The sequence below is a fragment of the Mercenaria mercenaria genome, chromosome 4 (assembly GCF_021730395.1).
Source record: "Mercenaria mercenaria strain notata chromosome 4, MADL_Memer_1, whole genome shotgun sequence".
In the NCBI taxonomy this organism is placed as follows: domain Eukaryota; kingdom Metazoa; phylum Mollusca; class Bivalvia; order Venerida; family Veneridae; genus Mercenaria; species Mercenaria mercenaria.
Window position 1 is genome coordinate 74,427,319 of NC_069364.1, and position 26,781 is coordinate 74,454,099.

Below are 26,781 nucleotides of genomic sequence, written 5' to 3' on the forward strand. Positions count from 1 at the left end.
AAATCATTATGTTTATTACCCGATTAAGAGTTAATTAATCAGCATACATATGCATGTATTGTTTCGTGTTGGGACAATAAAGTATACTTTTATATTATAGGACGTTCGTATGATATGTTGAATTGACATTTAAACTTAACGTGAGAATTTGAACAGCAGTTTGATCATATTGAAACAGCACAAAAGTAAACATAACTGCAATTATAAAGAATATTGAGTATGCTATACTCCCTTGTTTTTCAAAGCGAAGAAGTCTGATCTTGAATAAGATTAGAGCAAACATAGTTTAAATCCTTAAACATACATGTATTTAGTTACAATTTATAAATGAACCAAATTCAACTTAATTTCGTTTAATACTAAATGAAATAAAACCTACATGCTAGGAACAGAAAGATGGATTAAAGTATTTTAACATGTATATGTCGAAGCCTACTCGTTTCAGACTGCGGTACCCCTCAAATTCCAGTTAACGGTAACGTGTCCTTGTTAGCTAGAACACTGCAAGGGGATATAGCAATATATGAATGTGATGCCGGATACCGGCTTGTGGGTAACGAAGAAACCATTTGCGCTAGAGGAGGCTGGGACACATTCCCTCCAACTTGCGAAAACGGTAAGATAAATGTTTCCTCAGCGTACACATGTGTGATGAAAGTTTGCAGAACCGGATATCTTTGCTGAGTTCTGATAAAATGTAATCTCAACACTTAACAATATATCCTTTCGGCTACCATAGCAGACTAATACGTACCATAAAAACGGGGGTCGCTATTACCGCTATCATACACCGACTGACTACCGCAGACGCCTAAAACGTACCATCAAAACGAGGGTCCACATTACCGACACCGTACAGCGTAGGACTACCGGAATTTTTTAATTTTTCTTTGTATCTAGGGGGGAATTTGATTGCTTTTTATGTATTGCAGAATTTCATCTGAAGTGTTAACTTTCATTTATGTTATTAACAAAACGGTATAAAATCAGTTAAACTAATAAGTTAAATCATTCATATGACATACTAAATAATATTACGCAACAAATTACAGGTCTCCATAAAATTTAAAAACAAAACCAAACGTCTCGTGCGCAATAATGTTCTAAAATCATTGTTATCGCAATCTGTTGATAAGAAAATCCTTTTCAGACAATTAAGGGATCATTACTCTCCAAAAATACCCATTAGTTTTGATGGTTGCTCGTCGCGGTAATTACCGAACTCAGGTTTTAAAACTTAATTAATTACTCATTTCTACGCTACGGTATTTAAAGCTATTTTACTACGTCTGCATTATGCGGCTCCGGCATTCTAGGAGTCTGAAAACCACGGGACTGCCACTGATGCGTTTTGTAGACATTTCACCAGTTACTTTCACTGTGGCACTACGGCAATTCTGAACTTTTTTTCCATGAAATACAAAATTTCACTGTGGTAATCAGAAATATTGTACTTTTATACACTACGGCAGTAATATTTTCAATTGTTATTGCACATGGAACATACATATATACACTGTGGTAATTCTCTACAGAACGCTTCATCGTTTTTACGCCGCAACGGTAATATATATACACACATCGCTTCTTCCAATTGCATACTAGACTGTGTAAATTTATCCACTAGGGAAGTATTGACTTTTCAAATTTAAAACTCAAACTTTAGGTAAGAATGCATTTAAATCATCCAAAGTACACAATGGTAATTTTGACTTTGAGCTCCATGCATTATGCATTATAATGCATGGATACTCTCGAATGCTTTATAAATGGTACAGTATTCAGTATTTCACATGTGCCTTTTATACTCATTATATTAATTTATAGTCCGGGTCCGTAATATAGGAGATACATTCGTGCACTTGTAATCTCTGAATCCTCTCACTGACGGAGGGTCGCAGGTTCGAGCTGTGCTACCGACTAGGGTTTGTTATGTGAGAAAGTAGGCAATTGCTTACGGACTTTGGCGTCTAGTACTGGTCTTTCCCAGAAACAATGGTCAGTTGAACTCGCTGCCTGATATAACTGGAATAATTTTTGAAAATGGCCGTAAATTCAAACAAAAACGGACTCTAAAATGATCTGTTTTCCAAAACCGTACATAAATGTGCTTTCGGTGAACTGAGATCTTACAATTCTTCATTATATGATTAAACAATTGATATCTTAATTGTGACTTTAAAGAAAAGTATCAACGGAATACAGCTCGCAATTTGGGGATACGCTCTAATTTAGATATAATGCTATTAATAAATTCAGTTATTTTAAAATCTGTTTGAAAGTCAATAAGGCATAACAAACTAAGAAAAAGACACTTTTAGCTACTATTATAAGCTTTACCTCGAAGTGTCATTCGACATTTTTGAGTTTTGTTTTGGCACTTGCATCATATACACCATAAAAGCAGATTATGAATATGTATAAATTTAAAAGAACCTTAATAACGTATAGTTAACGCGTTTACATGGTCCGATCTGCTGACATAACTGGTAGGTGACTAAAAGTAAAATGCAACAAAAACATTTTTATAACAGCAAATAATAAGATAAAATAATAAAATTAACAACTGAATGAAAACACTACAGTACAGGCAATATCCTATGAACTGTAGGGAGTAAGAAGAATCATATATCAAATGCTACGCAACCTGAACAACGTATTATGGACTAAATTTCATGATAGACAGTCTACCTATAGTCCGATCCGGAGAAACGGGTAGGAGACTAAAAGTAAAACATTAAAAGCAAACAAAAACATTTGACAGAAAATTTAAAAAAATTATATTTAAACGAAAGCAAGTTGTAAAGCTGAGGATTATTCATTACTTACAAATCATCGCGAAAGGTAACATAGAGCATATGTAATGTTACACAAAAAGTGCACTAAAAGTCATGAAATAATTCCTGTTTTTTGTTGAATTTGTACTGTAGTCCTTTTAAAAAACTGAGTAAGAATGAAACAATTTTGTCAACAACTTACGACAATAACCGTTAATCTATATCAGTATACATGTATTTTTGAATAGTTGTCTAAAGGCAAGGGTGGGAGGGGGGGGGGGGTAGGGTAATTAGCATTGTTAATGACGCATAGAAAGATAAAATGTCCAAAATTCACTCTGATAAACATGTCATCGGTAGAACTGTTTAATAAGTTAGTAATGTGTCTATATATTTAATATGCCGGTTGTATGATTATTATTTCTATACCTTATTACAATGTATCAAAATTCACAAAAAGCCAAACTTTATGAAACATTTTTTCTTGAATTTCAAAACTTTAACTCTAAACACCTTTTCGCTTGAGACAGGTCATATTAGAAAAGTATATTGCATGTAAAAATTAATCATCAAAAGATGAATCAATCAAACTTTCTCATTCGTACTAAAACATAACGTACATATACACACGACATATAGAAAAAATGTGTACACCATGTGATGTTTCTTTCTCCAGTTTGTGCTTAGTGTCCGCTAGTCAGACAGTCATTTCTTCTTCGTCGATTTCCAAGATACTTTTGTTGGCATTTTACGGGGTGTTTCTTTTTTAATATGTACCTTCCTGGGTGAATTTTTGCAACCGTTATGTAGCCAAATTGAAGGAAGGATTTCTCATTAAAATGTAGTAAAAATGAGCAAAAATAAAACGTAATAAATTATAACATTTCGTGATTTGCAATTGTTAAATATATACTAAAATAATCGATTTTCTGGAGTTTCCAATTTGCTCTCGTTGCCATAAGTTTTACGGGCTTTTTCGGATTAGAGGTCTGTATGGACTTGTCCTTTAGTTAGCCAATCCAAGTTCTGGACGCATGATACGAAAGAAAGCATTCCTGAAAGTATTATTTAAAAGATCACGGGATTAACCCTGAAAATAGATGACAAGTATTTTTATGTAAGCAAGACATTTTGATTACAACTACAATTATTGCACAACTCTGGAACTGGCTTTTGTATTTAAGGGTTGGATTTTCTCGAAACATTTTTATCCTGTACTAAGAAGATTAACCTGTTAAGAGCAGTCGAATATATAATGCAATAACAGACTTTTCCTCTTCTGACATGGTTAAATATTTTGAGAAATTGACCCAGAGGGATAATTTGAGTACATTTTTGGATTTGAGCGACTTGTTGACTCAGACCCAATTTAATATACATGGAGTAAAAGAAAGTACGTTCACGTAACATAGCAATGACTCAATAATACCATGAAATCTTTAAAACTACTCATTAGATCAATATAACTTTTTAATAAGAAGAGTATTGTTATACTGTGTAAATTGTCTTTGCACTGCTTACAACCAAATTATGACGTTGGTGTTCGGGAGACCACCGGCGGTCTCAGTTTCTTCATACTGCAAAACTGACAAGCATTTGTTCGCCCTGACATTGAGATAATTTCATGTAAGTCTGCAAACTCTCGTCAATGGTATCAACTACCTGCGTTTGTTTGGGTTTCCTAATTCCTGAACGGTAACCTTCCATACTGTAGCTACCATGTTTCCATTTTGATTTGACGTGTCATATGCTGTCCTTTGTTCAAATTTTACTAACCGAATCCAGGAATAATATATTACATTATTCCTGCCGAAACATCCTTCTGTCGGACTAATTTCTGTGGTTTCAAATCATATGGCAAGAATTTTCGCCCTTATTAAAAGACCCACAAAGATGGGTTGAGCTGGCAAGGAACGCCTGTGCCAAAGGGATGTGTCTAGAAGCACTATACGGTTCAACCAGATGTTCAACAACCTTCCTCGTTAGTTCTACTTCTTTTTTTCCCCCTCTAATATAAACTTTAAACTTCCAAAGATATGCAGAAAACTGCATCTGCTAAAACGAATTTTGAAGCCTCTCTTTAATACATACTATTAACTAAATGTTTATCTATCTATCTTTTTATCATCACTCCTCTTTACGAGTATTACGTGCAGCTGCGCGCCTGACAAGATTTAAAAAGTAGAATGGACAGGAGAATAAAAGTAATACACGAGGTGTATTGCAAGCATGAATACATTTGATGGTGTTAAAAACAAGAAGGATTTACAGAAAAAAAGCAGTTTAAAGAAACAGGTCTATCAAAGTTAAGCATTGTGTGCAAGTTTGGTTACATCCTGCTTAAAACTGGTTTATGGTTGGGGCTTGCACAAGTTGTACTGGAAGGGAATTCCAAAGCACTATGGTGCCTGGAAAAAAAGTACTTATAGTAATTACAGGGAGTGAGGATCTAGGTATAGGGGTGGGGATGCATATGTCTTGTTAGACGGGATTGGGGAGGGGAGGGGCTGACATAGGGAGGAAGTGGTACAGCAACCAAACCACTCTGCAAATAATTACCACAGTAGACGTTTGCAGGAAGAACGAATTTCAATGTAGTACCGCAGTGTAGTTTTACTCGTCCTGTTACTAAGAATTATAGTAGACTTTTGTGAGAAACTTGAATTTTAAGGCAGTGCCATAGTGTAGTTATACATATTAAATGAAATTAAGTGCACTTCCACAGTGCTGAGAAAGTTACCCTGCAAAAGGATTATACTAGTAATCAAAACTTATCCTGTAGGCATTATTTATTCCCCCGATTACCACAGTAGTTTAATGCAGGGCATGCGAAACCAAAGAGAGTGCAGCAGCGTATTAATACATATTCACACATAATAGCATGTACTGCCACAGTGATGCAGTGGCCGTTTAAATATGTGACTTTTAATAAATAACATTAACTGTATGTTTCATCTGCATATAAATACCATAGTAGACTATTGCAGGAAACAAGAAGCTATAAGTTGTGCCACAGTGTAGTTTAACAAAAAACCCCACAATGGACATAACTACCATAGTGTAGCAACGTTTTACCTAAAAATTACCGCAGCATAAAAATGTAGTATATTTTTGGTAATTCCTTCTATTTTCAATTGCGAAAAAATACAATTTTTGCCCAAATACTGCATTATGCGCTATGGAAATGAGCACCCCCATTTTTCTGGTACGTATTAGTCGTCTGCGGTAGCCCGCCTGCAAAACAGTAGGGGTAATGGAGAACCCCAAAAAGATAGTCTGCATTTGGCGTCTCAGGTAGTGCGTCGGTGTACGATAGCGGTAGTCGAAAGGATATGAGCCGTGTCATGAGAAAACCAACATAGTGAGTTTGCGACCAGCATAGATCCAGACCAGCCTGCGCATCCGCGCAGTCTGGTCAGGATCCATGCTGTTCGCCAACGGTTTCTCTAACTGCAATAGGCTTTGAAAGCGGATGCGCAGGCTGGTCTGGATCCATGCTGGTCGCAAACCCACTATGTTGGTTTTCCCATGGCGCGGCTCATATCTCGATAATCAACAGTTACAGTTTTTACTTAGTATCTAAACTTAATAGTTACCTAACTTCATTTTTCAATAAGCATGTGTATGCCAAATATAGAGGGAGCGTTGCATATGATATACATATTGTTCTGAAAACATTCTTTGTTTTTAGATCGAGAAACCAGGAAATTAATGCCAAGGTAGTACTGTAAAAAGAAGTTTATTAGAATTTATAGGTCGAAAACCCCAAGTTTAAATGATTCTTACGTGAATACGCTAAATTCATTCAAAGTCATTTTTCTTAAAAATTATCCTTTCGACCTGTCTTTTTTCGTTTTAGAAGAAAAGAGTGTACTTGATATAGGGAAAGTATTCTTCAAAAAGTACATTTTATGTATGAAATTGGACTTTCCGCTCACAAAATGAAACAAAATTGTTTTTTATTGTTTTTACTTCTTAGCATTTCTAAACTGTGTTTAATTATCTAGAACTATTCTGTCTGTAAGGATGAATATGTAAAGACTGATTTTTTAGAACAAGTTAGATAGAAAATAAGAGCATTCAGATAACAACGGGCTGATGTATTCCGTTCCTGATGCGCACGATTTGCACTCGAATACGTTACTTCCATAGGTTAATCGCATTGTAGTTGTGTCTAGGTAAAAGCGATACTACGATGCAACAGCACGACAACACTCCGTGACAGAAAGATAACAGAATGCGATAGCACGACAACACGACGCAACTATATGCCATTAATAATGCGTTGCCGTCATGTCTCATCGTCTTGTCGTGCTATTGCATCGTCATGTCTTGCTGTCGCATCGTCTTGTGATGCTGTAGCAGATAGATATTACGACATAAATATCGTCGAATAGCATCGTGTTATCATGGTCGAGGTTAAGAGATAAAATAATACGACAATAAGTGCTTGTTATTAACCTATTCAAAATGTGTCTAATCACAGTAGGAAGGCAAGTAACTAAAATAATCATAATAGGTACACTAATTTCTTACATAATTTTGAACTTTTTCAAGTATTCCACAGATCTAAAAGTAAAAAGAAATAAATCGAAACTAGAAATGTCTTAAAAAAGGCAAACGGCGTAGAGGTAATAATGTTTGGTGCATGAAAAATTCAGAATTAAACAGAATGTACAGACAGAAAATATTTGGTTATGCATATATACGAACACATTATTCATTTGCAAATATTCCAACTAAGCAGCAAATTTAAATGATCAAGAGGTATCCTTTCAGTGATAGAAGGTCAGAATGATTTGACGTCCTGGGCTGATTCTGAAATAATTTCGTGTTGGGTCAGAATCCCCCATAATTAACCCACTAGCACAATATGTCGACCAGCGTACTATTAGTTGGACTGGAAAAGGCTAAAGCAGTTGACATGTGAGAATAAAACCCTAGCTTTTAAATCACTAGTGACCCCCACAACTCTAATTACTTGATTAAGTTCTCAGTTTAAAAAACAAAACTTAAAGCAAAAAATTAAACATTTGCAGATTGGGATACCTTCAATAAATGTTGAAATCTTTCTTATTTGGGTAAATTAATACTATTAGGTAAATACATACATAATATATGATGGAATAGTGATTTTTGAATTTAATTTGCACATTGTTGTTGTTTGCATAGTCATTATCTTCATGAAATTTAAAACTTTTCAGCTGACTACTGGCCTCCATTGGTGTTTGTTATTGTTTTTGTATGCACTTTCCAGAGTGAGGCTCCAGTGGGGAAAGACCCCTGGTGTCAAATTATGTAGGGAATAACTCAGTTTCGTGAAATAATAACAAAGAATTGTTAAATTTTCTGCTTTATTTTCACGAAGAGCATGAATTTGCCGTGTGTGCGAAACCGCGTACAGTCCGACACCGGGTACACTGACTCTACAGTTACAACCAGCCACCACTCATTCATCCATAAGCGAGGTACGCAACGGGGAAAGAAGTTTACTTTCGATTTCTCTAGCGGTGATAAATTACTAAAAACTTTAAATTAGAATATATCATTTTAGTTTAGGGTAACAAAACTACTAAATATGTTCCATTTAATATGTGCCTTCTGATAATCAATGTCATTTAAGACTTAATAATGGTTTATCTTCTCAGCGCGCACCGTGTCCCGATTACTACAGACTCTAGGTCAAAGTCCATGTTATTCAGCTAACGCCGAAAAAGAGTGCAGACATAACATGTATTACGAAAAGAATGAATGGATCAATTAATCAGCCTACATAATATAATCATATTCCAAGGATTTATAGCCGCTTTACCCACACTCATCATTGGTAAATGGTTCTTAATATTAATTCAGTTATAAAATTAGATAGATAGGTATTAATGGATCGCGATAATTTTATTTTAACGGTACTTGGTAAAATCCAAAAACAAGTAAAGCAGGTGTATAATCCGATAAATAGTGTTAATTTGTATTATTATAGTATTCTTAACTCTAAATATGATGCGTTATTCCATAATTCCCTATTTCATTGTTATGGGTTGATCCGGTATTGGTAAATAAAGGCCGCAGTTATCGCGTTTTGTTTTTTAATAGGCAGGTCGGTCGGATTTCTGTGTACAATGATCATATTCATGGCAATATATATATACAGGTAACAATGAACAAGTATTAATGTTAAATAAAGCCATGTCATATACATTATAACACAAAGGATTACCCAAAAAAAGAGATAGAAATCATCTCTTTTCTTTAAGAAATGACAGAACCTGTCATAGAAAGAACTACATGTGCAGCGCTTATCACAAAATCATTTTTGCTATATTTACATTTGTATATGCTATAGACGACAATCTTATAATGCTTATAGTTACGCCATCGCCTTGAAGACTGTATTGGTATCTGTTAATTGCATATTTAAAGTACAACGAGCACGTTCTTTTATTAGCATTACCATAACGTGCAAATATTATAGGACTTTTAAAAACTAGCTTGATAACATTGTTCGCATGAATCATTGGTTAAATAAAAAAAGGCTTAAAAGCAAATAAAACTTAACCTACAACCATGTATAATTCAGATTAGCGTCTAATAAAACAGATATTGTGACATTTTGCTATTGTTTTTTCACTGTTTAAAATTATTTTAATGCGAAAATGGGATTTCTGGCATTGATATTGGAAACTCTATTTATCGGATTTATAACAGTAAATAGCGTGGCATGTTTCTCAACACCAATAACATCTACTACTGATGAAGCAGTATCTGTTAGCACAACTGAGGATCCAACGACAACGACTCCAGATCCAACGACCATCACTGCAATCGCTGACGATCTAACGACCCAAGATCCTACATCTGAATATTCATCAACACAAGATCTCATGATCCAGAATCTAACCACACACGATCCAACGACTCAGGATAGCACCACTCAGGATTCATCGACCCTAACACATGATCTGTCTACTCAAGATCCAACGACACAGTTTGTAACTACTAACATTCCTGTTTCAGGTAGTGGCATTTATTGCTTATACATAATACAATAATATAAGTTAAACGTAGGTTATGAAATATTAATTTAACTATTTACATACTTTTTTGAACCGTATTGCTGGTATATTTTGCAAAATACTTTGTCGGCACAATTCATGTAAGAACAATTATGCTCAGAGAGAGAGAGAGAGAGAGAGAGAGAGAGAGATTATTTCTTTTAGTTAAGCCCATTTTATAATAAAATCTTAAGCAACTTACAATAAATCAAGTCGAGATATGATGTAGCAAGAATCACAACCATACAGCTACAGATCCAACGACTCAGGTGATAAAAGTAAAGAAGATCTAAAACCAAGGATCAAGATAAACAAATTCCAAAAACTCATGATCAAAGAAAACAAGATCCGACGTCTCAGGAGCAAACTAACCGCTACAGTTAAAACGACATGGGATCAATGTGTAAACAAGATTCAACGACCAGGGTTGAAACCGCCACAGCTCCGATGGCACACGAACGACGTAACCAATGGTCAAGATAAATAAGTTCAAAAGACGAATCGGGGTTTAATGTCTACAGATCCAACGAAACAGGTAAAAAGTTAATAAGGTTCAACGACACAGGATAGGCTGCTACAGGTCATTGCCACCAAGATTCAAAGACCCAATGTTCAACCGCTACGAATCCAACGAAACAAAGTAAACAAGATTCGACAAGTGTCCATCCACTACGGATTCAACGAGCCTCGCTGTGTCCATGAACACAGTATCAAAATACAAGAAATCCTGATCGTTACCGTACACAAAACAAAATAGGATAAAAGCATAAAATACCCGGGTAGTAACGGCTACTTAACCAACGACACAGGATCAAAGTACACCAGTTAAACGAGAAAGAGGGCAACAACTACATATCCAAAGACCCAGAATCAACATACACTACATCTAACAAGCCAAATTCCAACCTCTACAGATCATACTACACAGTGTAACAATATACAAGATCTGATGTTCCAGGATCCAACCGGTAAACATCAAGCTACAATGGATCAACACCAAATACAGGGAGTCCTTTGTTCACTTTTTGTTGCAATATACCGCTGTCTACACATTCACATGTATACTGTCTTTTTGTTTAGTTTTCAAGGGGCAACGTAGACCGAGGTTTTGCCAATTGGATTTTTTTTACTCTTTGTGTTTTGAGGACAATTAAAATTAAAATGTGCATTTGGCGGAGCATACCAAGCGTACGTATCCTGAGTCAGGAAAATTTACCTGTACTATAATTTTAGGGGTTCGGACTTTGAAACGATCATGCAGTGCTTTGCGTGATTATGACTTGAAAATTGATGGACATTTATTTTTCTAACAACAAACTTATGAATAATTATAAGTGAGCGTCGATTAATGTAAACTATTGACAGCAGATGCCAAGATGGGTCAACTGTCCTCGGGCGGGGGGGGGGGGGGGGGGGCGTAGGCGCCGTAACAAAAACAATTATTCTAATTTTATTTAATCATATCATGTGTTGAACATTTTGTTTGCGGAGAGTATTATTGCGTTGACTTAACAGGCTCCAAACACGGATTGCAATTGGTCCGCATTTTATAAAGGATGTACGGGAAATAATGATAACTCTAAATAAAACTTGATTCTGAAATTGACCAAAACCAAACCGTCATCGTAAAATCCCTCATTTAGCAAAATTAAGATTAAAGATTGCAAGCCCGTTATAACTGTTATGACTAGTTTTATTTTAACATAATGAAGCTGAAAACAGCAATATCTTTGGCGTGTGTTCAAAGAGAACCGAAGATGTAATTTAGAACATTTATTAAGGTTCTTTTGTCTTTAATTGTACAAGAAGGCAAAACGAAGGCCAACGTCTAGAAACAGAAGCATAAAAGTTCTGCAAATACAAGCAAACATGATTATTTAAAATGAATAATTCGAAACTTTAACATCGTCGGATACCATTGATATACTTTACATGTACACGTGTAATGCTATGTCGAATAGCATACAGAACGACTCGTGAGCATCCAAAGATGCAAAATAATTCAAATTAATTGTTTCGTAACTGTTCGTCATAATTTAGAGTTCTTTTATAAATTTTGATTTCAAGTTTATCAAATACAATGTGGTTTGTGTTTTAAGAGCTTATTAATCTGAAATGCACGTTAAAGTGTGATGAACCATTAGTCATAATACTGCATGAAACAGATGGTACTAAAAAGTTATCATTCAATCTAAAAAGGCTTAATTAACAAGAACGAAAATGATCATAACGTGTTCCAAAACAACGAAGGAATATATACTTTTTATCTGGCAATAAAAGGAATGTTGTCACATACAAGCTTGGCATCTAGGTGGACTGGGACACTGAATAAGTTGTATGAATAAAAACAAGGAAGAATATCCAACAGGGAAAGCCACGTTCTAAAAACGCAGCCTCCCAAAACGCGCACACGCACACCACACACATACAAGGACATAAAACCTCACTTACTGGGTAATATTGCTAATTTTGTTTAAAAATAAACGTGCACCAGCATCCTGTCAAGCCTCACCCTCGTGGGATAATTGCAAGAGTAGTTTTAGCAACTCTTACATGGGCTCAAATTGATTAACTAACTGATATCATTCGCATAAAAACATCAAAGATTCAGTTCGATAAATGTATGTGTCCACAGGACGATGGTAGACCTAACCCAAATAGAAAATGTTCTTTTATTTGTATTGATGAATTCAAGTGGTATTACATAAATACTTGAGAATTAATTTTAGATCATAAAATTTGGTTTTTACAGGTAACCTTGGTGACGATTGTACATCGAAACCTGACGTTTGTGATAATCTTGAAAATGCTGTTTGTGATGGTATATGTGAATGTATAGAAGGCTTTGAACCAGGAACTGACTATTGCATTCCATCATTTTTATGGCAATTTAAAGTGAACTACCTTATTAAAAATAAAATTCGAATTTAATGTTTGTATCGTTTCCTTGGAATCCGTTTTCTTTCTATTTATTCAAAATAACAAATGAAATTCTAATGCTAGGAACAATGAAACACATATTTGTTTAGATTCATTCGAAGAGATTGCTATTGTATTTGTCATAGTTTTGGTACTTTCTAAACTGACTATTTATCTAGAATAAATAAATGTTTCGTAAATATGAGCTGGTTTGTTTATTTTGTGTGTAACGTATTAACTTTAGAAAATGTTTTCTATAATAAATACATTATTTCTTTGTGCAAGACTGTGGTGTTTTACCTGGCCAACATAATGGACGTGTAAATATAACAGACGGAACGGAATACAATGGCACCGCTACATATAGTTGTGATGAGGGATTTCAACTGGTTGGTGACAAAACTCGTCAATGCTTAAACACAGGAAAATGGAGTGGACTTGAACCGTCTTGCATCAGAAATGGTACTTCCTTAGTTCATAATTGTAACACTTATATGCTTTTTAAATAACAGTTTAAGACCTGAAACTTTAAAAGAAAGCTGTTAAACAGTTGAGCAGGAAGGCTAAATGGGAAGTATAACTCCTTTTTTTGTTCCACTGTTTCTGTTACTATAAGATAAGCTGTATGAAAGTGTTGTTTATCGGTCATTCTTTTATATCTTAACTTTGGTAAACAAATCAAAAGATATATCGTATTGAAAAGGTCTATTGTCGGGTATACAAACAAAATGGTTGATTTCTACTGATTGCCCTGCTCAAAAATGTTTAGCTTTCGTTATCGATCAAAGGTTTTTGTCTCTCACAGCCGTTAACATACTAAAATGCGAAACAGACACGGATAGCCAGGGCACTGTTTGGACTGAGGTGGTAGCCGATAATACAAGAGTTGAAGAATGCGCAGAAGGCTTTACGGGTAATAAATTAATGTATGGAACATTATCGTATAACATTTTTTTTAACGTACAGTTAGTAAGCATTCTGTTTCGGTTTTACAATCATATATTGTCCTAGTACTTTCGTTAAGTGCAAAATATTTTCACTTTTATATAAATAAAGTAAAAGGTATTGTTCAAACTGGAATTCCTCTAAAAGTGGATCTTAGATTTAAGGTTCAATCCAGCAAAATTTGTTGTTTTTTTACAGGAAATGTAACAAGAACCTGCCTGACTGAAGGAAAATGGACATTCCCCCAGTACAACTGTATACGGGAAAGCGTACAAAATGTTAACAGTAAAGTGAGTACTGATAGTGCAGAAGTCCTGATTTGGGTTTGTGGTTGTGGTGACATTTTCCCGAAAATTTCCTAATTATACATGTTGATAAAGCCAAAGGTTATAGCTACATGCTGTAAAATAATAAACCTATCATGCAAAAGAAAACATGTCGTGGAATAAATTGTACAAAAAATAGCATTTAAGGTTTTTCTAAAATACAACGGTTAAATGAAAACTGTTGTGTAAATGAATTCCTATCTCTGTGCAGATTGCTTATTTGGACAACACTGTAACTGAAGAGATTGTGAGTGATATCCTGGCAGATATTAATGTTGTAACAACACCTAGTGATGATACAGGAGGTCAAGAGAAACTGACCGATGGTGAACTTCGTGTATTGTCATCGTCCCTTCAGAAAGTAGCCGAAACCTTATCATCATCAGTAAACATATTAAATGATAACATAACTAACGTAAGTTAATTAACAATTTGTACGAACGTTAACTTACTTATTTAATTAATTATAATAGTAATTTGATGAGAACGACTAAATATTCTTGAGAATTGTTCTTATTTAAAATGACAATGGAGAATGATTTTTAAATGAATAATAAATATTTTCGATATTCATTTTATGATAGCTGAAGTTGAATTTATTTCTGTGGTTTCTTACTGAATTTATAATGATGTTGATTAGTTGATGAGAAATCAACTAAACTAATAGTTTAATAGAGATTTGAAGCGCCTGATAATCATGACATGTAATTTCCAATGCCAATGATTTTATTTCAGAGAGAATTATAACGATGACATTTTGTAAATCATATTAATGCTAAATATTTTTAAATCGTAGGATTTCATCCAATCTGCAAGTAATCTAATTGACAGATCAAACCAGGAAAGCTGGAAATATTTGTCAGTAAGTGTTCTTACTGCTTATTTTGTTTTACTTTGTCAATGTATGGCATCCATACATAATGTGATGTGTGTTAATTCTTACATAGATGTATTATAATCCTTATTCTGTTGTATGCGTCCACATCCATTAGTACACTGCTGTATGCGTACACATCCATACATACACTGATGTATGCGTTCACATTCATACATGCACTGATGTATGCATCCACAATCATACATACACTGATGTATGCGTCCACATCCATAGATACACTGACGTATGCGTTCACATTCATACATACACTGATGTATGCGTTCATATTCATACATACACTGCCGTATTCGTTCACATTCATACATACACTGACGCATGCATCCACATCGATACATACACTGCTGTATGCGTTCACATCCATACATACACTGCTGTATGCGTTCACATCCATACATACACTGCTGTATGCGTTCAAATCCGTAGATACACTAATGTATGCGTTCACATTATACAATGCTGTATGTATTCAAATCCGTACATACACTGTTGTATATGTTCACATTCATACATAAACTGATGTATGCGTTCATTCATACATACACTGCGTTCACATTCATACATACACTGCTGTATGCGTTCACATTATTCATACACTGCTGTATGCGTTCACATTTATTCATACACTGCTGTATGCGTTCAAATCCGTACATATACTGCTGTATGTGTTCACATCTATGCTACACTGATGTATGCGTTTAAATCCGTACATACACTGCTGTACCATACATACACTGCTTTAGCGTTTCAAATCCATACATACACTGCTGTAGGCGTTCAAATCCATACATACATTGCTTATGCGTTCAAATCTATGCATACACTGATGTGTGCGTTCACAGCCATACATACACTGCTGTACCATACATACACTGCTTTATGCGTTTCAAAGCCATACATACATAGCTGTATGCGCTCCCATCCATACATACACAGATGTATGCGTTCACATCCATATATACACTGCTGTGCCATACATACACTGATGTAGGCGTTCAAATCCATACATACACTGCTATATGCGTTCACATCCATACATACACTGCTGTATGCGTTCACATTCATACATACACTGCTGTACCAGTTCACATCTGTACATACACTGATGTATGCGTTCACATCCATACATACACTGCTGTATGCGTTCACATCCATACATACACTGCTGTATGCGTTCACATCCATACATACACTGCTGTATGCGTTCACATCTGTACATACACTGCTGTATGCGTCCACATTCATACATGCACTGCTGTTTGCATTATTATCCATGCACATACCGATGTACGCGTCATCATCAATACATATACTGATGTATGCGTTCACATCTATACCTACGCTGATGTATGCGTTCACATCCATACTTACACTGATGTATGCGTTCAAATCCATACATACACTGAAGTATGCGTTCACACCCATACATTCACTGCTGTATTAGTTAACATCCATACACACACTAATGTTGGCGTTCACATCCATACATACACTGAAGCATGCGTTTACATTCATACACACACTAATGTATGCATTCACATCCATCCATTCACTGATGTATGCATTTATCGATACATACATTGATGTGTGCATCCTAATCCATGCATACGCTGATTATACTAGTGCCTTTCGTACTAAGACGCTGTTGAAACAATTAAAATATCAACATATTAACTGGGTTTCTTTAAATGTACTATGATTAAATACTACTGAGTAGTTGAACTTACAAGTTTTGTCAATGCTTTTATTACTTCATAGAAAATAGTAAAGAAATGTAATGTTTAAATACGCAATAATATTGTTTGTGATTGATTATGTAGCCGCCCTATGTTTTTAGCAATTGATAATCAAGTTTGAATGGTAAATAATTTTGCTGTAACTGCTAATCTAGTCAATTTTGTAGGATTATAATTGTCCTTTTTTAGTTATCCGTCATTTAGAAAAATAAATGACATTTTCACATATGAGTTTAGATCTCTTTTAGAATAGTTGCAAAAACAAATGAGCTCACACCCTAAATCATACACACCACCTAGAACGTTAACGTTTTGGACAGAGGTATGCGAATTAGAAGTGAAGATCCAAATACATAATATTATAAAAGACTTTTGAATATGCCTGCTATTAACATACTTTAATGTGAATAATTCTAGGGGAGTGTTGCTGGGGAGCAAATGTTGAAAGCCGTTGATTTTCTTGGTGAAGCCCTCAGTAAAACCATTAACTCATCAGAAGAGTCGACAAAAGTCGTTGTTAAGCAGAACATTGGTAAGGCAGAGCACATAAAACCATGTATCTTTGTTAAAGACTAAACTCTTGTTTCGTATTGTGTCAATACATGCAAAAGACATTGTTTAATACACTGCAATACGTGTTGTACATATATAGAATATGTACGAAGAGTGTTCGAAAAGTATTGTGTATTGTGGTCTAAAACCTTGAAAACGATGGAAACGCGCATGTTGTCATTTCATACCCTCAATATTCCCCCTTGGTGAGAAATGCATAATTTTAGTATATGAATCCATTTCTGGAATGCGTCACGGTAGGCTGATTTTGGTATACTACAGAGGTACTAATGGACAGCAGAACTGAGGGCAGCTGGGCACGATCGATATCTACGACCAGAAAGGAAGTTCTTCAGTTTTAGAAACAGAAGGAAGTCGCATGGCGCCAGATCTTGGGAAGAAGGTGGATGTGGTAGCACAGTAACTCTCTCCGACTTCAAAAACTGTGTTGCTGTACTAGAGGTGTGCACTGGAGCATTGTCATGCAACAGTTGAACATGTTTGGAACCTGTGACTGGGCAACGATTCTTGTAGTACTTCTTTAATTTTTTTAAGACAACGTCACGGTAGTACCTACCAGTCACACTTCTACCCTTTTTTTATTGGAATCTGTACTGCTATACCTTCGCTGGAGAAGAATATGTATACAAACCTTGCAATTATTGGCCTTTGGCCATGTTTGGTGGCCTATATTTCGTTCCCAGCCTTTCTGACAGATTAAAAATAATGCACCCAGGTTTCATCACCTGTAACAACATTTGCAAAAACCTTTTTGTCGTATTTTGGGAACATTTTAGCAATCTTTTGGCAATTTAAACACGTAGCCTTTTTTGGCCGTCAGTCAAAAGATGGGGTACCCACCTAGCAGAAATCTTTCTAACTTTCAAGATTTTCTTTAAAATAAAGTGAAATGCTGATAGTGAAATGCCAACAATGCGTGCAAGATCGCGTACTGTATATCGAGCATCATTTTGGAGAATTTCTGTGATTTTCAAAACATTTTGGTCACACGTTGCTGTCTTTGGCCGACCTGATTTTGGGGCATTTTCAACAGACTCTACACCACAATCAAATTTCTTTTTCCACATGCGAACCGTCTCATAAGACACCTTACTAGACCCATAAACACGGGTTATTTCGGCAAAAAGCTCTTTTAAAGAACAACTGAGTTTCATGCGAACTTTTATATATGGCCGAATTTCTTCAGTATTTGTTATTCGTTTTCCAACCATTTTTGCTAGAGTGGTCAACTTCTGTCCAAATCTAAATAGCGACAACTCGGTAAAACGGTTATTGAATGGATACATGTATATACCATTGTGTATAATTAGCTGTATAAACATCGGCGTGAAATTCCTCGTGGAAATGGCGTGTCACCACAATACATTATACTTTTCGAACACTCCTCGTATATGTTTTTTTTTTCCCAATAATATATTGCTCTGCTTAAAGGAAACCTACAAAATCTGAACAAATAATTATAAACGAGTCATTTAATTGCAGCTCTTGAAGTGAAAAAGTTTGCAAATGCTGATGTTGTCTTTCCTGACCCTGAGTCCATCATCAATGGGACGGGCGGCCAGGAAATAAACTGGATAACGGAAACACAAACGAGCCTCCTGCTGGATTCAAATACCTTAAAATGTAAGAGCAAGAATGACAGATTGTTCAACAATATTATAGTATGTTTAACAAGAAAATGATATTTAGATTCTTAACGAATTAGTAAAAATTACAACTTCAAAGACTGATGACAATATTGGCTTTATTCAGCTAGTAAAAGTATTGTGCAAATGCACCAGTGTGTGTACGGATAGAATACGTGACTATATCACTATATGTATGACTAGGACTAACCTAACTTTTATATATTTTGTCATTTATTTGAGAGATTACCTCAGTTGCGAATAAGCTTTTTCACACAGTCTCGTCACTGAAGTTGAATATAGAGTCAGTATGATCCTGGCATGTCTCAAACGCGTTAAAAAAATTCCAGTTCCGCTTGTATAGGTTTTTGACCCTTCGATGGCGGTGCCCCTATTTTCCACTGGCTTTTCGTTTTATCTATTTTCTATGTTGTTTTGTATGTTGGCGGTGTTACTTCCCTCCTCTGTGTACCCCAACTTCCTCACTTTTTAAACACCTTCTCCATTCTTATCTCATCTGCTGTTTGTATGTCGTTCATGTGTTTAAATGGCTGTTTGGAGTACTCCATCTACTTTATTTTTCAACTTGCTTTGCCAAATGCAGCTCTGGCTCTGAGCTTTCTAAGGCTGTAGTTTTAACATCTAGCATCACTTTATAAACGTTTTTTTCTTAGTATACTTCAGTGTGCTTGTATTCTGTCTCTTATAATCATATAGCTTCTGATAGCACAAGTTCTTTTGTGACAACTGCCGTCATGTACAGAGATTTGTCTGAAATCCTGCCACCAACAACACAAGGCGACTCAAAGTAAGATTACATTAGTTAATATAGACAGGGGGATATAGGGCGAGGTGGGGGAATGGGGAAAAAGGCAATATTAAGACGTAACAAACTTAAGAACACTTTTATGATTTCTGCAAAGTAGTAGAACAATAAATGTTCGTATTATATGTCCCTAAACTATCACAGTAACTAGTCTGCATAGGAAACATGACCAATCTGAATGTAATTAAACCAGAAACGTATACTAGAGCCATGTGGACTAACAAATGTACTATTGTTTTAGGGTTACAAATGCTGGACTAGAAGATAAAGATGAAATTAATGCTCCCGTCATTTCCTTGACAATATCTCCTAACATCGGGAAGAAGCTCGATCCACCTCTCAAGGTCACATTTGAACACAGAAGGGTAAGTGTCTCAAAATCATACTGATATAAGTGCGTCAACATGATATATTTCAAATACTACTGCACTTCATAGTGTATTAGAAGTTAGGGGGACCACGTTGTAGAGTTCGATATCTGTCTGCAAATTGATTTTATGCCTGTATCATGTAGGTACAATAACTGGAAATTATATTCCCTTATCCATACAAAATGTCATGCAAGTGAAACGTATCTTTTTCTTCAAAGATCTGCAACACTCTTCCCGCAAGCAAGAACTAGAGTATAAAATGCAGAAAATTTAACAAATAGGTGTTTAGGTTTGAAAATTTAAGCGATGTAAATTTCATAAAACGCTTGACACCACTTTAACACATATATATGTAGGTTTTATCTACAGTCATAATTTTAGGCCAAAGCGTCTGCCAGACTTGCACTGATATTTCGCACTTTATTCATTTTTGTTCGTTTTAATGTGTTTAACGTTTTTCTTCTCAAATTGATATTTTTAAATCATACTTTAATTAGATCTACATGACAAAATTACAAACAGTTGGTGTGTTAATTAGAGAAGCTACATGTCGTCTGCAGCATCTTTTGTTGTGATTTGTAGTGATGAATAGTTTGTGATATATAGCGGTGGTAGTTTGAAATTATCACTTGTGTTATATGAAAACATATTTTTTCTTTACAGAAAAATCTCACTGCGCCATTATGTGTGTTTTGGGAATTCCAGGGTAATGTTATGTAAGATAATTTACAATGAACTCATTGCAGACTATATATGGCGTGCCTGTCTTTACAATTAGATATTTGTGCAGAGATAAAACCTGTGCCAATATTTGGAACAATTTTTTTCATTCCGTTACGTGATATAATATGTATTTAATCACAAATACATATGTAGTTCTTTTTAGATTTCATATTTCTTACTTTATGTTATACTAGTAACTACTTATACGGTTCTTATTTCTGATATTGTGTAATTTCGAACAAATACATAATAGTTCCGCTTTATCTTTAACACGGTTTCCAGCGAGACAAGCGGGTATTGGTCTACTGAGGGATGCAAGCTTGAATCCACGAATGACAACGTGTCTGTCTGTACGTGTGACCATGTTACTAATTTTGCAGTTCTGATGAGCCCTTTTAGAGAGGTAAAACAATTTTGTATTTTGTATTGAAACTTGTGTGATCGTTGTTTCTCAACTTTCAACGTTTTTGTGTGCTCCTACAGTGATTTAACAACTAAAGAGTTATTGGTTATGTATTCCATGATTTATTGCAATTAAACAATTTATTATACAGCTGGATAATTCAATCGTTTACATGTTTTTCGGTGAATTATAGAAATACTAGAGTGAATATATCTGGTATTTTCACAGTGAAAAAAAAAAAACAAATATACTTTTCACTGGCAAGAAACTATAAAATGTGTAAATTAAGTAAAATAAAAATGAAATCATGAAATAAAAAGAAAATTTGTTTTACAAGTAAGATTAAAATATCGTTCACTCATATTCACATTTTTTTACAGTTTCACTCTCGGCTATGCCACTCGTGAAACTATTGCATCTGGTGTTCACTCGTGAAAGATATTTCAGTCTTACAATGAACTAAATAAATATCATTTGTATGATTTCACTGAAACGGAACTGTTCTTCAGTGCGGATAAATATGAATTTTGATTAATCGGAAAAATTTTAATCGTGTACTCCTTTTATAAATTCATCTCCTAAAACTTCGAGTCATCGTTTTTTTTATAAAACAATGATAGTTTATTAGTTTTCGAGGAATTATTTTCTTTCACTTTCATCGTGTTTTTTTTTTTGGGGGGGGGGGGGGGGGGGGGGGGGGTTCGCGCGAGACGTTAAGATCATACATTTCGGGTAAAAAACACGGATTCATCAGCTCTGAAATGCACAAATGTACATGTATGTATTAGTGTTTTGAGAAAGAACTGGAGGAACTTCTTCTGGTGAATTACACGCGTTACACTATTTTCAGTCTTGACGGCGCTATCAGCTTTAATATACCGTTTGGAACTCGCCTTATAAAATATATTTTGACTTCCTTCGTAACAAATACTGTCGCTCGGTCTGTTGTCAAAAAAAATGTTCATTGTTTATTTGTGATTCCATTTTTTCTATTATATCTGACTCTTTTTTAACAGTCGGTAACATATGATCTTTGTGTGTCGAATCGCCGTAAATTGCACCTCACGCACTCACCTTTTAAACACAGGCTGATGCTTCCTCAAAGGCTCTGTGGATTATTTCCATTGTTGGTATCGGAGTGTCCATGGCATTTCTGTCGGTAACGTTTGGAGTGTATTTCATTCTTTGGAAGTAAGTATACAAATATGTATAACAGTCCACAATCTTATTTACGCAGCAAAAAAAAAACTAATCATGTCAAAATCAGAAAAAAAGTGTTTGGACAACAACGTAAATGTTAAAGATCTTTTTCCATAATTTTATATAAAGTAGGAACTTAGGAAATGACAACACAGCAGTGCCCATATGCATAACTTTAATTACAGCTCTTCTGAAGGGCCTCCGGAACCAAGTGGTAAAGGCTGTTGGCTTCGAGTCACTCACTCGTCAGTGATGTGGGTTCGAAACCTTGATTGGTGTAGAACTCTGTCTTCCAAAGCTGGAAAAGCTGCCATACAACTTGAACTGTGTCGACGTGATTCCCCATCCTCAAAAAACTATACTAATTTCTAATCTAGTCAAGTGTAAATTGTAACGATAAATATCTTTATATTTTATTACTTATGATAGGTATTTGCGAAATGACCGCACGACAGTGCTGATGAATTTGTGTGCTGCGCTTATGATTGCCTATATCACTTTTTTGTCTGGAGTTGACAGCACGGAAAGCAATGTAAGTGTTTTTTAAAGTCATAAATTTGCACCTTCGACGAGTATTTTAAATAAAGGTATTCAACAACTGTTCTATCTCCATATCTGGTTTTTGCCGAACTTTGAGTTTTGAATGAAATTTGGACAAATTGTTTGATGATTATTTTGCTATAATAGCACACAATGCTTATAATCGGAATAATCGGAAGTAAACTCATTTAGCCATAACGGTTAAAATTTGATTAAAACAAGGTAACCATTAAATCCAAAATCACATAATCAGCAATCCCAGATAACAGCAGTACATGATGAAATTCAAATTATTATAAAATTATACTAATTTTCAGCTCCGTTTAGTTGCAGTGGAATATCATGTCAACGTGTAAATTTCACAGACGCTTTGGGTTCGGGCAGGCCAGGTCAGCGGCTCTGGACCCTATAAAACATCTTGCTCAAAATCTTTTTCAAACAAAAAAAAGTATTCCTGGGGCGTAGCTTACAAAATCTTAATAAATGTAGCTTACAAAATCTTAATAACTGTAGGTCAATATTGAAGAAAGAATATCAAAAAATACCATTAAAGCATTAGTAACTACATGTAAAAAACTAAATTTAGTTATTTCTATGCTATCGGCAAATAATCTGTATGAACTCAAATTATACCTTTAAGGGATTTGTGTAAACTTATTTTTATTGATTTGACATAAAAGTATACTTACCTTTGGGTTTAAAAGATATGTACTAATCCACCGACAATTTTTGACAGTGACGTCATTTTGTCAACAAACTATAAATAACAATGGAATATCCCCGAACGCATGTATACTTATATTAAATAAAAATATGCCCTTATCATATCAGAATCTATAAGTAAGGTATGGCCCAGTGGATGTGTTGGCTACTTGTCATGCCGGAGATGTAAGTTCGAAACCAGTTAGGCGAGGTATATTTTATATTTATTTTGTAGCAAAAAAATATTTTGTTTGAAAGACCAGTTACATTTTGCTTTCCTTGATTTGTTGTTGAAATGTTGTTTTTATATGTTTTTCGTGTTAGTTCTTTTTAATTATCAACCATTTATTTTATTATGAAGTATACCAAATATTAATGCTACATATGCCAGTCAGTCCATTGTGTTTTAGAATTGATATTGCTTTCTCATTATTCTCCAAGGCTCGTTACAGTTAAAAAAGTGTTCATAGACATTTCAGACATTTTATGTGGAATGAAATGACTAACGTTTTCTACACAATTTATTCTGTATGCATAATTCGTGAAACACAAAAAATCAAGATAACAATATAAATGAATGTGAAAATGCTACGCGGGAAAAAAAATCCACCGACCGGATTCGAACTCGGTACCTTTCGGTTATTACGACAGCGCCGTTATCCTCTGGGCTACGTATCCATACAGGTTATTGGTAAAGAAACATAATGATAATCAAGTACAATATAAGGTAAACATTGGAAAGTAAACACAATATGACGTCACTGTCAGGTATCCCTGGTCGGATAGTAAAGGTTATGATGTTTATAATGACATGCAAATTGCGTATTAGAAACAAAGGGAAGTAACTGAGACTATCATAAATAAGTGTATGTGGTAAAGTTCATATATCAGGTTTTTGACGTCACTAATGGCATCACATTAATGGATGACGCGACGTCAGAAAGTACATTTACGTTAATGATTTTCAAATACTCAGTCAAACGAGCAAAATGTGTATCATTTCTTAACTAAGAATGAAGATCCAACAAAGTGATGATATCCTTTGCATCAAGAAGTAGATGCTCCATGCGCTCGTTTTTTTTTTCACAAGTTAACATTGCGCCGCTAATGTCTCAGAAAATCACCACAGTGACTGCAGAAATATGGATGAGAGCATATCCTATCCCTTGGATAGTGTAATGTTGGCCACAAACGTTTTTAGTCCTGCAGATGGTACAACTTGCTGCATAGCGACCAGCGCAAAGTTAGACTCATTATTATGGAACGCCGCAGCTGTCTTATGTCGGGACATTTCATGTTATCATGTCAAAGTGTGGTCTTAACTTGTCAAAACAGTGTCTTATTATGTTACAAAACTATGTTATCATGTCAAAGTATTGTGTTAACTTGTCAAATCAGTGTCTTATTATGTCAAAAAGCTATGTTAATATGTCAAAGTATGGTGTTAACTTGTCAAAACAGTGTCTTATTATGTCAAAAAGCTATGTTATTATGTCAAAGTGTGGTGTTAACTTGTCCAAATAGTGTCTTATTATGTCAAACAGCTATGTTAATATGTCAAAGTACAGTGCGATCTTGTCTATAGAGCGTATTATTGTGTTAAAAAAGCTAGACAAGATTAAATGATACTTTAAGAAGATAACATAGCTGTGTGACATAATACGACACTGTTTTGACAAGTTAACACCACATTTTGACATAATAACATGACTAATAACATAATACGATACTGTTTGGACAAGTTAACATCACTCTTTGACATGATAACATAGCATATTAAAATAATAAGACACAGTTTTGACAAGTTAACACAACACTTTGACAAGATAACATGACTAGTTAACATGATAAGATACTATTTGGACAAGTTAACATCACTCTTCGACATGATAACATAGATATTAACATATAGACACATTTACGACACCAAGTTAACACAACACTTTGGCAAGATAACATAGCTTTTTAACATAATAGCACGCTGGTTAGACAAGATCACATGGTATTTTGACATAATAACATAGCATTTAACATAATAAGACACTGTTTTGACAAGTTAACATCACACTTTGACATAATAACATAGCTTTTAAACATAATAGCACGCTCAGTAGACACTATAACAAGATAACATAGCGTTTTAACATAATAAGACACTGTTTAGACAAGTTAACACCACAATTTGACAAGATAACATAGCAATTTAACATAATAGCAAGCTCAGTAGACAAAATCACACGACACTTTAACAAGATAACATAGCGTTTTAACATAATAAGACACTGTTTTGACAAGATAACACCACATCTTGACATAATAACATAGCTTTTAAACATAATAAGACACTGTTTTGACAAGTTAACATCACGCTATGACATGATAACATCAAATGTCCCGACATTAGACAGCTGCGGCGTTCCATACATTATGTTACTTTTATTTATCATATTATTATAACAACTGTCACAGCTCCATGAATTTATGTTCAATTGTTATCTTTGATGTGTTTTAGTTAACTGAACTAATCATTAAACATTGTTATAAGTGTTCATGCAAAGCTATCAAAATCAGGTGTGGAGATAGAAAAGTTGGTACTGTGAGTTATTTAAGGCTTTTGTTTCTTTAGGTTATATTTTCATTTTTCAGTGGTCGACATTTACAATAAACTGACTTTAACATTTTGTGCTTACATGGTGATTGGTGCCCCATTATTTTTCAGGGAGAAATATCTAAACTGATTTTAAACTGCTACAAGGAATAATTGTCTAAGATTATATATTATCATGAATATGCATAAATACTAAGTGACAAAAAATGCAACTTTTAAAACTAGACTAAAGTTTGGTTAGCGATGCCTATCGTATTTATATTTTGTTGTTAAGAGAACGTACGCGTATATCCAGTATATACAAAGGGTCTGATAATTTGGCTGAAAATGACTTTTTAACAATTTTAATATACATGTATATTAAGTAAAATCGTGTCTTTTACAGGTTGCATGTGCTCTAATTGCTGCCGTTCTACAGTATATCTACTTGGTTGTGTTTTGTGTTATGCTGGTTGAAGGCATTGATATTACTATAAAAGTGAAATATGTGTTTAATTCAAAGTCGAGAGTAAAGCGCATGCTTGTTCTAGCATGGGGTAAATAACTGCTTTCACTTTGTA

General features: G+C 34.7%; 1 protein-coding gene across 4 annotated transcripts in view; it reads left to right on the forward strand.

The window, feature by feature from the left end:
* The window catches only part of LOC123552149 (adhesion G protein-coupled receptor L4-like), a 49,659-nt gene that overhangs the window by 10,532 nt on the left and 12,346 nt on the right, over nt 1-26,781 (forward strand). For 3 of the 4 annotated variants that reach the window (XR_008370690.1, XM_053541695.1, XM_053541694.1), the window contains exons 3-18: nt 446-616; nt 12,582-12,650; nt 13,034-13,210; nt 13,554-13,661; nt 13,892-13,983; nt 14,231-14,434; nt 14,816-14,881; nt 17,068-17,182; nt 18,706-18,846; nt 19,566-19,656; nt 19,916-20,039; nt 20,709-20,761; nt 21,051-21,171; nt 22,259-22,362; nt 22,801-22,903; nt 26,607-26,757. Coding sequence is in view for 3 of the 4 variants with exons in the window: in XM_053541695.1 (XP_053397670.1) it covers nt 446-616; nt 12,582-12,650; nt 13,034-13,210; nt 13,554-13,661; nt 13,892-13,983; nt 14,231-14,434; nt 14,816-14,881; nt 17,068-17,182; nt 18,706-18,846; nt 19,566-19,656; nt 19,916-20,039; nt 20,709-20,761; nt 21,051-21,171; nt 22,259-22,362; nt 22,801-22,903; nt 26,607-26,757 (1,890 nt within the window). In the remaining variant the exon portion in view is untranslated. The remainder of the gene's footprint in view (nt 1-445; nt 617-12,581; nt 12,651-13,033; nt 13,211-13,553; nt 13,662-13,891; nt 13,984-14,230; nt 14,435-14,815; nt 14,882-17,067; nt 17,183-18,705; nt 18,847-19,565; nt 19,657-19,915; nt 20,040-20,708; nt 20,762-21,050; nt 21,172-22,258; nt 22,363-22,800; nt 22,904-26,606; nt 26,758-26,781) is intronic. The other variant, XM_053541696.1, reaches the window with a different exon arrangement.